The sequence below is a fragment of the Pholcus phalangioides genome, unplaced genomic scaffold, assembly GCF_987345545.1.
Source record: "Pholcus phalangioides strain wild (caught in Gottingen) unplaced genomic scaffold, Ppha-v1.0 ptg000003l_1, whole genome shotgun sequence".
Lineage (NCBI taxonomy): Eukaryota > Metazoa > Arthropoda > Arachnida > Araneae > Pholcidae > Pholcus > Pholcus phalangioides.
The window spans coordinates 6,248,688-6,265,856 of record NW_028301596.1 but is presented as its reverse complement, the minus strand read 5'-3'; the positions used below and the strand labels follow the sequence as shown (position 1 = coordinate 6,265,856).

The window sequence follows — 17,169 nt, the reverse complement described above, 5'->3', positions numbered from 1 at the left end:
TAATTTCAATTTTTGAAAAATAATTAGTAATTTCAATTATTATAATTTTATTTTTGTTTTTGATTTAAAAACACAGTTAAGAACACGATGAAGTTAGTGTCAATGCATTCATGAAAAATTTTAATCTGAAAAATGTATTTTATTAGTTTCAAACTTTTAAAAAAGGAGAAATTAATTGGCCCTATCACTGGTTAAGAGGGGCTTTTGTCTATTAGTAAATGGGTTGTTAATTGCCTCTTTATCTTTGGAATTTTTACTTCCATCAGGATTATTCTATTCAGTTATCCTGATTGGCTCAGCAACAAAGGGCTCGTTACCAGCTGCTCGTAAGGAATGCGTGAAGGCCTCCCCTCACCCTAGAGAATTTGTAGGCATCAAACTGATGGTCTAAGTCAGTGGTCGGCAAACTCATTAGTCAACAGAGCCAAATATCAACAGTCAAACGATTGAAATTTCTTTTGAGAGCCAAATTTTTTAAACTTTAACTATATAGGTAGGTACATTGTTATTAACTTAATTAGGGTACTCCTTAGCTGGCCTTTGCTAAAAACGTCCTTGATCTGATTGAGGTACGTTCGCTGAGGTCGACCCCTTCCAACTCTAATGGGAGATGGTGGATCGCTTCTAGCAGTGTTGACCAATGTTGGATGGAGAGAAAAGGCTGCGGGAGAGCCATCATCAGGGCCGGACATAGGCAGGTGCGAAGGGTGCGGCTGCATTGGGCCGCAAAAGAGGGATAAAAATGTTTTGATTAAATTTTGACTTTGATTTCTCAACAAAGCGAAAGCTTAAAATTCAGTCCAAGGTAGATAACCTTTGAGTTTACAGGAATGGGTAAATAATCGGTTTTTTAGCCCTGGCAGTGCCTCCATGAACCCCCAAGTGCCTGGGGGCACACTCGCAATTTTTTCACAGGGCAGCTGATATTTCCGTCCATATTTATTGCCTAACGATTTTTTTATGACCATCATCTCAATCATGAAATAGTAGTTATACAGTCATTCTCGGATGGCAATGTTAACTTGGCGGGCATCAGAGTACCCGTGGACCTCCTGGGGTATTGGAAACCCCTATTCAGAAGGGATCAAATTTTTTTTTTGTACCGGGCTGCAAAATACTTAAGCCTGTCCATGGCTGTCATGAAAGCAGGTGGCCCAGGAGCATCGTCTTCTATGATCTGACCGGGTAGAGGAAGACGTTCTTTAGTATGGAAAACATTGCATTCTCTCCCCCCCCCCATGCAGGGACGGTCTTAGGGCAGTGCGACCGGTGCAACTGCACCGGGTGCCAAATGAGAAGGGGGCGCCAAAACGCGTTAAATATGCATTACTAGAAAAATATCTTACGTATAAAAAGATACGTATTTATAAAATATAGCTACATGAAAAATGACCGAGATAAGATTTTTTTTTTCAAAAAAAAAACAAAAAGGTTTGAGTGTATATAATAGTACGGTTATTTTTCGAAAAGCCCGATCACTGGCCAGTCTCCCGACTCGTCAGACTTTCCTATTACTTCAACCAGGGGCAGCTCGGTGGCACTGGGTACGCTCCAGAAGGGCGTCAAATCCGAAGTGAGAGAGCAAAGAAAAATTAGGAAAAATTGTTAGTGCTCGCTGTAGGAGAGGCGCCAATTCTGAGGTAGACCGGGGGAAAAAAAGTTAGGGGAAATGATTTCTGCCCCCTCTAGTAGGAGTGCCAAATCCGGCGTAAAAGGCTGAAAGAAATTACAGAAAATTATTTCTGCTCGCTTTAGGAGGGTTGTTATATCTGAAGTGGAAAAGTAAAAAAATATATATATTTAAGAAAACTTATTTGTGCCCTCTGTAGGAGGGTCGTTAAGTTCGAGGTAAAAGGGCAAAAAATAGGAAAATGATTTCTGCCCGCTCTAGGAGCGCCAAATCCAAGGTAAAAGGCCAAAAGAAATTCAAAGTTAAGACTCTTTTCATGCAACTTCGATCCACAATAAAAAATTCATTCCAACATTTTTTTTTTATTTCAACGTAATTTTTTTAAACGTATAATCTACGGACGCAGCAGAATAGGTTAGGTTAATAGGGGCTTCCATGGAAATGGAAATAAAGTAATGTACCTCACACATATTCAAAACAAACAGCGGGAAATCCATTTCGAATAAGAGAAATTTTGGATATGTGTCTTCGTATATTCGAAATGAGGTTCTTGAAGCTGAAAAAATATAGCATTAAATGTATGTTACGGTAAGTGTGTTGAATCGGTAAAGCATATCGGTAATGCATAATCGCCAATGGTCTCAGTAAGTTCGATAAATTTTGCAACATTTGTTACTTTTACCTCCGATTATGCATAATCCTTTTATTGCACCCTGTATGCACAAACGTGCGATTGCTTCTTTTCGCTTGAGATATTCTTTTTTTTAACCTCAGGAATGTTCGGCCCAAACTTCGAGAATTGTGAGTTATCGTTGAAATTTAAGCAGAAGTCCCCGAGGTTAAAAAAAAAATCTACAGAGAGAAAAACAACCCATTCCCAGTGCTGTCTCAACGCATGAGCCCACCCGGCCATGGCCTAGAAGCCTCAAGAGAAGAGGGCCTCACAAAAATGAGATCTAGTTAAAATTTCCTAGAATTTACTAGATAGGGCCTCAGAAAAACCACTTTGTCCAAGGGCCCATGATGCTCTTGAGACAGCTCTGCCCTTTCTCCAGGGCATTTACTAGATAGGGCCTCAGAAAAACCACTTTGTCCAAGGGCCCATGATGCTCTTGAGACAGCTCTGCCCTTTCTCCAGGGCCGTAGCTTGCTTTCTCGGGAGCAGTCTTTTCTTGGAGTCTCCTTGAAATAGTTATGCTCAAAAAAAGGAGGACTTACAAGTGCCCCTCCCCCTCCATTCGGCTCGGGGTACCGTCCAACGTCCAAGTTGCCTCAGAATAGTTAGGGGAACCTGCCCAAGCTGCAGGTCCCTGTGCTTTAGCTGGTGTTTACCTGCCCCTTCCGTTTCTTATAGTACTGGGTCTGGTCTGGAAGTGATAATTTCAAATGAAGTCCACGAGTTCTTTAAATATGAAAGAAATCGTACGGAAAAATATCACTGTAATTTAACCAGTTTTATTAGCAGCTTAGCCTGTACGTGATGCTTGCACTCTGCGTATTTTACCATAAAATTCAAATGAAGATCCTCTTCATGATGAGTACCCTGCATAAATGTGTGACTTTTGTTTTTTTAATGTTTTTAAATCTTTTAGTTAAATCAAACAAGTTGGGTTTTATGCTTGTTTATAAGTAGAATAGCAGTAATCCCATTCCAGGAAGATAGCTTTTCCGATTTCTTCATCCCTTAATATCCAACCAAGAGGTGGGGGGGGGTGTGATGGGGACTATCACCACACCAAGACTCTTATAATATGGTAGAATAAATCTGTCCCGTATTTTACGGTACAAGTAATGACTAGCAAAAATTTCCTCCTCCGACACGATTTGCGCCTGGGGGGGGGGCGCCGCCAACTACTGCTTTTGCACCAGGCGCCACTTGGTCTAAGACTGGCCCTGCCCCCATGTTCCGAGTGGAGACTCGTCTTTTGCGTCTGTTTACCCCGTAGTACCGTAGGAAAAAGCCTAGTTTTTGAAATTTTTCCCAAACTTCCCAGTTTCGAAAAATATGACTCACTAGGGAGGGAATGAAAACAAAATGCATGTCTAAACATGATTTTGCAAAAATCTGGAATTTTTGTGCACTAAAAATTCCAAAATACCAAACACGTGGTATTTTGTGGAAGAGCCACACTCAAGGGGGCCTGCATGTGGCTCGTGAGCCATGGTTTGCCGACCACTGGTCTGTTATCTGAATGTTAATTTAATGTCTCAGAACTAATATATATTTTGTGCATTTTATTACTGTTCAATTGAAAAAATATCCTGAAGTGAAAAATGGTTTCGATATGATTCGATTAGACAACAGATTCAAGTAAACGACAAGTTCAGTTCATATTTTTGGCGCTTGAGGAGTAGCATCCTGGTCTGTAGCTCTGTATGTAAGAATATAGCAATGTAACAGTGGAGAGGGGGGAAATCCCACACATTTTATTATGTCTTCTCGGCACATTAGAAACCATACCCCAGTGATGGTAAACTAATGATAAATTTCCCATATCCTTGGGAAAAATTGATCCGCGTAGGAATTTTCTTGACATTTTTGGAAATGTTGAGTTTATAAATATTAAGCAAAAAAATTTTTTTTCAAAAATTATACATACAGTTCAATATTGTACCACGTGTACTTGCCTACATATTTTCATCGACAGATGGCAGCACATTTTTTAAAATGTGTGTGAAGAATTTACTCAACAGGGAGATTGTGAGGGGAATTTTCCTTGAATAAATATCCATAAAGTGATCACAGAGCAACAAAATAGGTAAAAAATTAATAATTTGAAAAATATAAATGATATAGTTTGCATAGAAAGACAGGATTTTATTAAATAAAAATTTCTTATCAGAATAGTTATGTTAGTCATTGCAGGCAGAGGGTGCTAAAGTTAAGAAAATTTTCCAGGTGTCATCTGTCGATAACAATTGTAACTATTTTGGCAGTAAAATGTTTCATTCATGAAAAAATTCTTGTATTTTTATGAGAAAACATTAGGATATCATCAGCTTCTACAATGAATGTTATACAAATATGTTGGTTTTAGACTTATATATTTCTTCAAGGTTTTTTTCCTGCAGTATGCCATATGCAAATTGTTTTATTTGGTTAACCTAATTGGTTTTTCTTCTTTAGTTCAGCTAGTGATGGGCTAACTGTGGCCCGCATAGAGGTTCTATCTCATCTGCTGCTTGCAGATTTCAAAATACAGTAATAGTGTAGAAGTTTTCAAAAAGTTCATTCCAGGGGTTGTTCCATTTTTTGCATATGGAAAATATAGTTGTGAGAATTTAAATAGAAATTGATTTAAAAACCTTTGCATATGCAAATAAATTGAACATAATATGCAATAAATATACTGTACTTATATTTATTTTGTCATAGTTGCAAAGGATGAACCAATACATCTCATTTGCAATAAAACTGTGGCAGTCTTCAAAGTATAGAACACATACCACCACTTCATTTCTAAGCATAAAAATTCCAATCATGAATATGTCCAGCCCACAAAATTTTTGTTTTGTTTTTTGGCCCGCTTCTAAAAAGTTCGTTCACCACTGGGTTAAGCCAATTTTTGTTTTCTTTGTTACTTTTCCCGACTTATAATTCCTTCGACTACGTTGTTTTTTTTCCTCTCGACGAGCACTCATTTTGCAAAGATTAGTGAATGCTGCTCTCCTGGCTCTTTCCATTCTCTACACATACATATGCAACTAATGCACATGCAAACAAACTAAATCCAGCATCTTGTGGAAAACATCATAGTCAGGCATAGGCCTACTGTACTGACTGCTTACTTCTATGCTGCCAGATTGGGCATGAATTTTTTTTATTTGAACAGATGTATTGAAAATAGAATTTCAACATACAAATTATCTAATTTTGGAATCAGAAAAATCACATTTGTGAAAATTGACTGCTGTTATCTTTGAATTTGGTGTTCCCCCCCCCCCCAGAACATTTGACCACGAGTCGCCACTGCTCCTTACTTTCACTGATCACACCATTTTTCAATACTAGAATGTGTTTGCTTGTCAGTAAGATGAATGGGACTCTAGCAGTGTTTCTCAGCATTGTCAAATCCCACAAAGTTTGTTATTTTGACTATGCATGTTTTCAGTTGGCAAACCAACTTCCACGATAAAAATTATTGGGATTGGAAACTGTAAGCTAAATACAGGTATGCTTAGATGTAACTCAGTGGCTTTTATAAATTCTGATGTAGTAGGTTTTGCCTTGACGCTATATAACATCTTGGGTGTGTTTCAGACAAAGTGCTTGTTCACATATTTTGATAACTTCTTGAAGAGTTTATATTTCATTGTAAGTTTTTGAATAGAGTTCAGAATATTCCTCCCTAAGGTTGTTTTTGTTTGAAGCTTGCACGTGTATGTTTTGGGTGATTGAATTATTTTTCTCCGATTTTCAGAAAGAGCTGAAGGCCTTCAGTGAGAAGCATTCTAGAATTGTTAACAGGCCATCTTATTTCCAGTCAGAAAACCTGGACGGTGCTATTGAGATAATCAAACATTTAAGGACCAGAGGAGTTGTGATGAGAAAACCTCTTGCGGAGGATGACACTGTGCCTAGATATCCCAGTGAGTATCACTAGTGCATGTTTCTAGACATGTCAGCATTATTCTAATTTGTAGAAATACAGTTGACTGATAAAAATTGAAAACTTGAAGGGACAGATTTTTCTGAGAGTAATAGAAATAGATGTTTATATATTGAAAATAAATTATTTTATAAATAAAATATTTTCTCTCATGAAACCGAAGTGCACAATTATAATACACATATACAGTAGTCTTGTTTATCCGACATTCCATATTATCCGATGTCCCATTCAAAAAAGAAATCAAACAAATGTTGAGCCTCTTGGAACTTCACATAACGATGGAATTAAGCCTTTAGAAACTGCAATTAAATACATTGAGTATCAAGGAGCAGCTACAGGAGTCTACATAAATGTTGCAGCAAAGATGGCGAGACTTGGCAGCAAAGAAATGACACTTATCAGGAAAGCAGATAACGATAAAAAATTTCTTTAAATCATCACAAGACGGAACTTTTTAAGTACTATATTTAACTTCAGAATATTCTGTAATGGTAAGTTAATTTTTTCTGTTGCTTCATTGTAAAACATGATTATTAGGTTTGTAATATGTAAAATTATAACAGTTTGACATTTAATAGGCTTTTTCTTAACACACCCCTATTATCTGACATTTTTGCTTATTCGACTTTTTGCTGGTCTGTATGTTGAATAAGCAAGACTACTGTATTTTGTATATACAGTGCAGCACAAAAGTTTATGCACAACACTAATTTTGAGTTTTAAGTTATTTAATGTAAATTGTGAGGCTTTACGCATTTTGTGCACGAATCCTGCAGCAAATAATAAGTAACGCAAAGAAAAAAAAAATGAAACAGAAATCGTGAATATTGTAGCGAAAACAATGAAAATCTATACCACAAAAGTTTAGGTGTAAATTTTAAATATTCTTTTTAAAAAATTACATAAGTAATTTTAGTAACTTATGTGATTGCTATTGTTTTTTAAGATATCAAATACACAATTTTTCAATGAAACTACAAAGTTTTGTAGCAATTCTGGACAAATCAAATGATGCATTTTTTAAAACAAACAAATCATAAAAACAAAGACATATACACAAATACAAACATACACATAGGTAGAAAAATAAAAACACATAACTACAAACACTTTGTGACCCCAAGGGACTTAAAAGTCCTTCCAGCAGGTCTAAAGGGGTTATAATCACATATGTTTCGGACATATGTTTAACACATCACATATGTTTTAAATGCAGTTTTTCAGCTCTGAAACCAAAAAATATTGTTTTCCATTTGCTTTAGTAAGGGTGCCAGGTTTTTTATAGGGGGTTGTATGTTGGTCTGGACTGAAAACTGGCCAATCTAGAACTGAGATGTTTTTTACTCTGAACCACTTTTTATTTATTTATTTACAATAACCCCAGAAGGCATGAAATGCACTTATACTGGAAGAAAAAAAAAAAAATAATAATAGTCAGTACGGGAAGCACTTCGCATACGGAGCCAGGTCGAAATCCCCAATAGTGGAAGCAAATCTTGCGTAGGAGGCACATACAAGTTCTGATGGAAGACTGTTCCATATTCTTGCCACACGGCATCTATATCCGTGGAAAAAGCAATCCCTTCTAACCATTGGTATTCTTATTTGGAAGCGATGCCTACGTAGGTTAACTCGCCTGTCTATGATCTCAAAGAAAGGCTCTCTCGATGGTAGATAAACATTTTGGTGTACTAGTTTGTAGCACATCTTCAGATCTGCAGCGATTCTACGCCATTCCAGTGAGTGTAAACCCAGAAATTGAAGTCTCTGGCAATAAGATAGACCGCTCATGCCAGGTATTCGTTTAGTAAACGACCTCTGTGGCTTTTCAAGGAACTGTATGTCCTTGATTTTGTAAGGGCTCCATACTTGCGAACAGAACTCCAGGGTCGGGCGAACGTACACACAGAAAGCATATGACAATATATGCGCATCACACTTACGGTATGCCGTACGTAACATATATGAAATTCTATTAGCTTTGCAGACTATGCCATGATAATGATCAGTGAAATCCAGAATGCGGCTCATTACAATACCTAAATCCACGCATGTATCCAATTGCTGTAACGTTTCATTACCTAGTTGGTATTATTCAGGATCGGTGCGTCTACCTAAATGCATTGATCCACTTTTTGATGATGAAATAGGTAGCTTATACTGACAACTCCACTGGAAAAGTTGTTGGCATGCAATTCTTAAGCCCCTAGTGATGAGTCCACTGGAGAGAATAACTTCACGTCATCAGCGAATTGCAATAGAGAGATGGGTGACACAGCCTGAGTAATATCATAAGTGTACAAAGTAAATAAGATCGGGCCTAACACCGATCCCTGGACAACTCCGTGTGGCACCTGACATTCTCTAGACATCACGCTGGCTACGCGAACTTGATGAACTCTGTCTGACAGCAGTTCTTGAATTATCCTCACAACTTTATCCGGAACCCCCATGTAAGCTAGCTTCCTCAGTAGTAGCAATCTGTCTACTTTATCAAATGCCTTTTGGAAATCGACGTAAATTACACCAATCTCTTGTCCAGAGTCTATAGCACTCTCCCATATATCATGACAAATCAACTGCTGCACTGGTAAGAAGCGGCCAGGAATGAAGCCAAACTGAACTGAGGGGATTAAGCCCATATCGTCGCCCAAATGGAAGTAACTGATTGACGATGCATCTCTCGAAAATTTTGCAGGATATATCGGTTAACGATATTGGGCGATAATTATTTTTCATTTTGAGAGGTGGGGATAGAAGTATTATCCCACTGAAAAGTCTAACTTGAATCACCTAATGTTTCTCCAAATGGTAATAAATGTCTTTCAAGTGTTTCTTGGTACATTTCTGAATTCTCACTGCTATTTAAGAATGCCAATGAGATCTGTCCATCATAACCAAACACTCCTGTATCATTACCTCATTACCAAGTTTCCTCCTGTCTACCTACTGAATAAAGTTCTGGGTTTCTTTCTTAAATCATACCAGTGATAAGAATAACCACCTGGCTAGCTAAATTCCACTTTCTTTCATCACTGAAGAGTATACTCAGCCATTAGTTTGAATACAGTATATGGTCTCAAGCTCATATAGGCCCTAACACATAGTCTTATGTTTCAAGAAGGGTACACAAATCATTTCTCTGTTTGAAAAAAGCAGACTTTGTCTATGAACATTTTCTCTTGGCATATCCAATTCTGTTTTATGTTTTATTTCACTAGCAGGGTGATTTTGTTTTGTAGCCGTCTTCATATTTTTCTGTCATCACGTAAACTGGTCACTCTGAGTCTTCTAAATCTCTAAATCTTGATTTTGGTTTATAATGCTCACCATGTGCTAACACTATAGATGCCTCGTTTAGATTGATTTTATTCAATAGAAATTTGAGAAACAGAGTTACCCTTGTGATCTCAGTACCTATATCTTCAGTACATCCTTATTCAAGAACTGAGTAGACTTTGTATGGTGCTTGACCCACAAAAACATTCAAGGTTCATGTTGCATCAATGGGAAACATTCCTTTGTAATATAAATCTATATGGCATATTGAAATTTGCATAAATTTGATCTGTGCCTATACTTTTGAGACGTGGAAAAATTAGTTTTGTTTTCTTTTAATTTTTATGGAACCTTCACAACCATGAGGTTATAATTCCAGAATAAATGGTTTCTGTGATTTTGGATGAAGTTCAGCTATTTTTTATTTGATTAAAGAATATACTGTGTGCCTAAACTTTTGTACTGTACTGTAATTGCAGGTGATGCTCATTATAATGACGGGAACAACAGGTCCCAAATTTTTTGCTATTTCTGCCAAATTGTTATCCAATAAACGACCGGCAAACATTGAATCCATTACAACGACTAAACTCGGTTTGATTGTTCCGTTTTTGTTGTATTTTTCCAAAGAAATGGACAAAATCCATCGAATGGTTTGACCTTGACATTTGATGCTCTGAGAAGAAAGGGTGTGAAACATTGATGGTTTAAAGAAGTGGTTTTTAACTGGGGGTGCAGAATATTTTTTGGGGTGTGAGATGGTAAAACAAAAATGATCAAAAGGTTAAAAACAATTGGTTTAAAGATAAGGAAAACCTGATGGTTAACTGTGGTGCCATCAGTGGAAGCTTTGCTTACCATTTTCCTTTATTTTTTCATGTGGTGGCTCACTTTCCATGTGATTGATTTTTTTCTTTATCCTAAATTTGTACTGCTGTGGTTTTACTTAATTTGTCATGGGAGAATATAGGTGTAAGTAAATTTATTTTGCTGCATGTAAAAAATAAATGTAGGTTTTAGCCATTACATAATATTTTGTAAGTGGAAATGTACATACTGTACTGTATTATGTATTGTAATTGTGTTTTTTCCCCATATTTTTTATTGCAATATTGTAACAGAATGAAAGCATTTTTTTAGAATCCATCACTACAATACTCAATTTTCCGGAGCAGCTAAACTCTTTATCATTTTTTAAAAACATTTGATATCACCACCTCCTAGTATAACGTCCGTTTGCCATGAAACGAAGGGGGCTGTTATAAGAACCGTTGATTGTAATAAATTCAAGTCATGCGTTTTATCTGACTTAGTCAAATTTTAACTTATCAGTGTGCAGCATGTTTTTTTTTAAATGTTCCAAATTTTAGTTGTGCCAGTAATATTGTTTCAGTGTTTTGGATCTTGACGTACTAAAATTTTTTTTAAATATTTTTAAAATGTATCTTTCCCCAGGGGTACCAGATGAAGCTAAACGCATCATTTCTAACTGTAAGGTTTTTATATATCCAGATTTGTTACCCAAGATAGGATTTAGAAGAAAACTCACAAATAACAAAATTATTTTCACCAGAGCTGAAGACAAGTAAGATTGACACTTTAACATTTTGTGATGATTAAACCACTAACTCATTGTTCTAAAATATTGTGAAGGTTTTCATATGTTAATGATTACACACGATTTGTACACAAGTTGAATATTTAATGAAAGATTCCTTTTTTTTTAAATTTAATGAAATTTTTGACATTTTTACTGTTGCTAATGAAAGAAGGGAAAGGATGAGCTATGTGTTACATGATTTCCTGATATTGAATAGACCTATACATATTATCAGGACTTGATAAATCTCAGGAAGTATGTTGTGATGGCCACTCGAAGAATCAAAAATAGAAAATTTTTGGCACCTGAAATTTACTGTCTGGCATTGATACACTATAGCCTAAAGATGATGTGCAAAATTTTCTGATTTCATTGCTGTGCATATATTAATATAAGAAGGGGATGAGGGAGAATAGTCCCAGAAAATTCAGAAAAACATTATTTAGGACCTCACCAAACAAATAGACTTTCTGAATATTAATGCTCATCCTGAATATCCAGAAAATATCTTTCTTCGATGTGCTGTGGGCTGAGAAGATAACATCGCTCTATATTTCTATTATTTAGGACCGTTTTTCTTGTGCAATAATCATGCTTGGCTCTTAAGAATTTTTTTCTCCAGCTTCTAAATTTTTCAAAAACTTATCAAGTCCCTGCATACTATACATTTGTATGATATAATATGTAGGGACTAAACATATAAAAAAATGCATGTTAGATGTGACATGTACTACTACTACTACTTAACCATACATGTACTCCGTGCACATTCGTCTATGGCATTTCTAACAAGTTATATGCCAGAATGTGTGTACATGAATATATGTGTGGTCCTAACATATTTATGTTATCAGAATTGTGCTTGTTCTGTATTCTTGCTGGTACTTTGGTACTTCCATCTGTATTCTATATTTTGAAGTAAAGATGGTAAATGCTTGAATTTTCCTGTTATATTAGTATTGTGTTGTAGGTCTGCCTGCTCTCTGCAGAATAACTTTCTAATTGGAAGACCTTCTCACATTCATGCCTCAAAGTTAGAAAACTTTGAGCATAATGTGACATGCATGCATATAATTTGTGCGTGCATTACAGCTGAGTTCGAAATTTAGCATTTTTATATGCCACCTCACACATTGCTCAGACTTCAAACATAGACCGTAACATATATTATTGAAATTGTAAGATTTTTGATTTTATATTGTTTTGTTTCAAATAAATAAATGAATATAACATATACTGTATATATATTTTTTTCAATCCAAAATTAGCCTCATCGTTTTGGGATTGGAACAGTTTTCATTTCTGAGAGATCCCATACATTGGATACAGGGTCTTCTTGTGCCGGCTAAAATGGAAGAACAGATAAGAATTAGAATAAAGAACTCTCGAGGTGTTTTGGGATCTGATTCAAATCCTATCAAGGTGAGTTCTGAATTTAGTTTCTTTTAGTTTTCTTGATAAGAGTTTTTCTTCATAGGCGGGTCATCATCATCATTTGGCGTCCCATAGGGAAAAAGCCTAGGCAAATTTTGCCCATTGCTCTAACACCAAGTGGTTCAACATGAGTTGTGGGTCATGCGAGAATGAAGAAAAACATTATTCTGTGGAAATACCCAGAGTTTGGTGGCTGCTCCGGGGACGAAAGTTATGGTATCTGTTACCACATTATATTGAATCTCTGTATATGGGAGATTATGGAGAACCGCAACCGGTAAAGCCATGTCAGAAAATTTGAGGCTGCTCCTGTCTGCGGTGCCCTTTTAGAAAAGGAGCAGAGAAAGTCTCAGAGATATGGCTGAGAACTCAACATGAAGTTATTAAATAGTAATGCATGAAAGTTCAAGTTAAAGCAGAATTGAAACTCACCATGAATTTAGGTGTTTAGTGTAATTGAGAAAATTTACCAGGTTATAAATGCTGGGAGCATTAACAACTTCACTTAGTGTCACCTGATGATCACCGAAGTAGTTCCTTCTCGGGATAGAGAAGGCGGGACATCGTCCCACATAGTGGAGTGGAGTTTCGTCTTCTTCTCCACACGCAGGACAAATAGGTGAATCTGTATAGCCGCAGTTGTGTAGGTGTTTCGCTAGGTTAGCATGACCAGTGATGATCTGTATAACCTGTCGAATTTGTTTCCTGTTCAATGAGATTTCATAGGTGGGTGCAAAAATATGAGTAGGTTGATCATCTAACAGAGAAAAGAAAGAAACATCACAATGTGTGTATATGAGTCAAAGTATCTGTTTGTGGGTATTTTTTTCATAGCTTACACCTATGAATGAAGAATTTCTGGACCACCTTTTAGATTTTATCCCCCCCCCCCCCATTTTTTATTTCTTATGCACTGGCTGTAGGTGTTGCCCACTATAGCGTCCAAGACATATTTTGGTTTTTCAAAGTTTTTCATAATTTTTGTGGCAGAGTATATAAATTGCAGTCGGGTTTCGTGGCAAAAATTTTGTCTTGATGTGTGTTATAATTTCCTCACATTTTTTAAAAGAGTTTTGGGAATAATGATCTGTCCATAATGTTAAATGGTTCTTTTTTATATAATGGAATTATTGTGTCTGTTTTGATAAGCAATGCCAAATTTATGGGGTATTTGAAAATAGGCTCGTACTCATCATGAAATTTTGCTGCTTTGAAAATTTAAAAATAGACTGATTCATACAGAGAGCAACAAATTGAATCTATTCTTGGTTATGTATTATTTGTTATATTATCTGTAAAAAGGCAAAATCCTTTTCCCCCACCTAGAGATGGTATCGCAGAAAAGAAGTTCCTAAATTTTGTCGAGATGTTCGACTATTTGATCCAGAAAATTTGGTAATTCCTCGTGAGATACCAAAGGAGCTGCTTCCAGATTGGCTGGTAAGTGCTCATTTGCTGTTTTCTTTTTTTGAAATATCAATAAAATCCATTAGCAAGCTAGTAACTTATACATGAATGTATTTTGAGAAATAAGTTCTGAACAATTTTTTTTCCACATTACAGGTAAGATATATCACCAAACGCAAATACAAGAGAACATGTGTAAGGCGTAGAAGAATTAAGCCAGTGTTTCATAGACCCCAGAGGTATCGTCCGATTCTGCCTCTATTACCCAAAAATACTGCTTCACCTCTCAAACAGATATCTCCCATATTGAAGAAATACAATCAACAAAGGCGGGTTCGCATTGTCCCGCCATTAAAAATAGAACCTTCATCGAATCCAGTGAGAATGCCATCTCCAATGCCACCACGACAGTACAGGAACATTGTGCCTAAAGGACCAATCCCACCTAAAAAATATTTACTTCCCCCAAAAAAGTGCTTGCCTGTAACCAAAAAACCAAAACTTGGTTTCATTATAACAAAAACAGAAACACCAGTGTTCCCAAGTTCAAATAAGAATAATTTAGCACACCCAGACACCCTAAAAGTACAAAAACCCAAAGTTATACCTGGAGTGAGTGGTGCATCTAGTTTATCAAATGTAAATAGTAATGAAGTTCAAACTACCAGTGAAACAAATGAACTTGGAGAGAAGACATGCAAGGCAAACACAAACACCTCAAAGATCAAGACCTTGGGAAATAAAAACAAATCAAAAATCTCTGAAATTTCGAATGACTGCTCTGTGGAGAGTGAAAGCTCTCATAACAACATCGTTAGAGAAACATCCCAAAATATTGTTCTAAATGAAACAACTGTTGCCACATCTCTACAAGAAGGATCCTCGTGTGAAAGTGAGCCTCTTGATGACGAGGAAGATCTTGCAGCGCTCATGGTTGCAAGTAGCACAATAAGTAGGAAGAGAAGTTCTTCGACGAGAAAAACCAAGCAGCAAAGGGACTTGGAATCCACATTGGCTCTCCTTGAACCCAATGTCGTAGATTCAGATACTCGGGTAGGTTTCATGCTGTTGTTTGTCTTCAATTTTAATTTTGTAACACTTTGAAAAAATTTTAACTTTGTTTAGTTGACTCTTTTTTCATATTTTTCAATAACCGTATATACTTGTGTATAAGCCGACTTGGATATAAACCGACCCCCCACTTTAGGACTACCAAAACCGCAATGAATTAATAACCTGTTTATAAGCCGACACCAAAAAAAAGAAAAAAAACAGTGCATTTCAGGGAAAAAAAAAATCTTATATTTTCATGTAAAATGAATACGGAAATGCTTACGGAAATTTACAATAGAAAATTACTCAAACTTTTTAATCCGTTTCTTCTAAGTCTCCAAGCTCATGCAGCATCAATGTCAGGTTTCTTCAAGGCACCACTTTTTGTAGTTTCTTTATCATCGGAACTCATCCATTTGATCCCCAAATTCTTCAAATAGTCTTTGAGAGGCTTGTTTATGCTCACATCTACTAAAGGCTATACAATCAACGTTAGCCACCACCAATGATGTTTAGAATTTCTTTGCCTCTGCTTTGACATTATCGTTTCTGTGGGGTTTAAACATATCCCATACCTATAATGCCGGTTTCTCGAACTTTGCTACAAAAATTACTACTGATTGTGGGGTAGATATTTTCTCATCAAAAACTGACCTGAGTATAAGCCGAACCCCACTTGGGGAACAAATTTTTCCACACAAAAACTTGGCTTATACACGAGTATATATGGTAGTTAATTCAAAAGTTGAGGCATTTTCAGTCAGGGCCGTCACTTAAACTTTTCCAAAAGTGGGGGGGGGGGGGAGGGAAGAAGCAGAGAATGTGTACTAAATGTATGTATGTATATATATACTATTTTTAATGTATTTTCAAAAGCCAAATGATGGGCCTGCATTCAGTACATTAGTAAATATTTTATCATACTTCTAATTTGAGAAATGATGCACATATTTGATGTCTCTGCAACTTTGAGTAAGATTGGCTAAATGTACAGTCATCCCTCTGTATTCGTGGATTTCATATTCACAGTATCGCAATCTCTTTCCCAATTTTCTATAAACTACTGCTGCAGTGTTAATTCTTGTATCAGAACAAAATATAAATTGCACGTTTTAAAAAAACTTTTCATAAAGGTTTTTCTGTTTTTCCTAGAAGACTGTTGTTTAAATGTTCCTGAAAGTAAAGAACAGAACAATTTGAAATATTGACCATGTTTAGCTTCATTGCTGTGGTTCCCAATTATTATGTCATCGATGAATCTACAATCAATATGTATTGAGGAAAATGAACTTGGAATTATTTCATCAGCCATTGCTATAGCCCCACCTACTAACCTTATAGCCCTGTATCCACATGTCTCTGATCCACAGTGAGAGGCTAGACTCGTCAATGACACATTCTTCATACTTAGAAAAATTGATAGAAAAAGCCTTGTCACTATGCTCTAACAAATTTGCTGAGATGAAGAAGAAACAACTAACAGGCATTAATGTTCATAATGTTCTTTTCGGAAAACATTGCAAAAAAAAAGGAACGCCCCCCCTTCTCCTAAGCAGGTATAAGCGAGATGCCCAAAAAACAAAACTTTATGGTTCATGTTATTCGTGAATTTTCCATATTCTTACTAAACCTCAGTTTGTAACCCCTGTAAATACAGAGGGATGACTCTAATTCACTGTTAAACTCTAAAACTTTTTTTTCACTAAATATATTGAAATTATAAATTTTTTCTGGAAGTTCATTTTCACACATTTTTTGTAACTATGTGTTGGTTTTCATTACAGAAAGAGGAGAGAGATAAACTCTTTGCACAGTCCTATCTTGTTAGGGTGATGGGTGCATTAAAAGATCAGCCAGAGAAGATGGAGAGGTTTTTGACAGTGCTCTGCGAATATGAGAGTAGTACAAAATCACCAGTGGAGGTAAAAACTGTTCTGAGTATTATTTTTGCTCACCTTATAAATAATATTTTTTCAAGAAACTGACATTCTTCGGAAGCTTTTTAGCTTTGGAAATTACTTACTCTGTAAAATTTTCAGCCATTTCTAATTTCTTTTATTGTTGTGTCACAATTTTCTTTATTAATTTTTGATTATGTAATGAAAATTGTTTGATTGAAATCATTCATGTTCATTACACCACACTAAAAAAAA

At 36.1% G+C, this 17,169-nt stretch overlaps 1 protein-coding gene across 2 annotated transcripts in view; it reads left to right on the top strand.

Moving 5' to 3' along the window:
• Nucleotides 1-17,169, top strand: part of mute (gon-4 like protein muscle wasted) — a 43,689-nt gene that overhangs the window by 13,282 nt on the left and 13,238 nt on the right. For both annotated transcript variants that reach the window (XM_089243158.1, XM_089243149.1), the window contains exons 11-16: nucleotides 6,052-6,220; nucleotides 10,978-11,107; nucleotides 12,391-12,544; nucleotides 13,883-13,996; nucleotides 14,120-15,016; nucleotides 16,801-16,938. In XM_089243158.1, coding sequence (XP_089099284.1) covers nucleotides 6,052-6,220; nucleotides 10,978-11,107; nucleotides 12,391-12,544; nucleotides 13,883-13,996; nucleotides 14,120-15,016; nucleotides 16,801-16,938 — 1,602 coding nt within the window. The remainder of the gene's footprint in view (nucleotides 1-6,051; nucleotides 6,221-10,977; nucleotides 11,108-12,390; nucleotides 12,545-13,882; nucleotides 13,997-14,119; nucleotides 15,017-16,800; nucleotides 16,939-17,169) is intronic.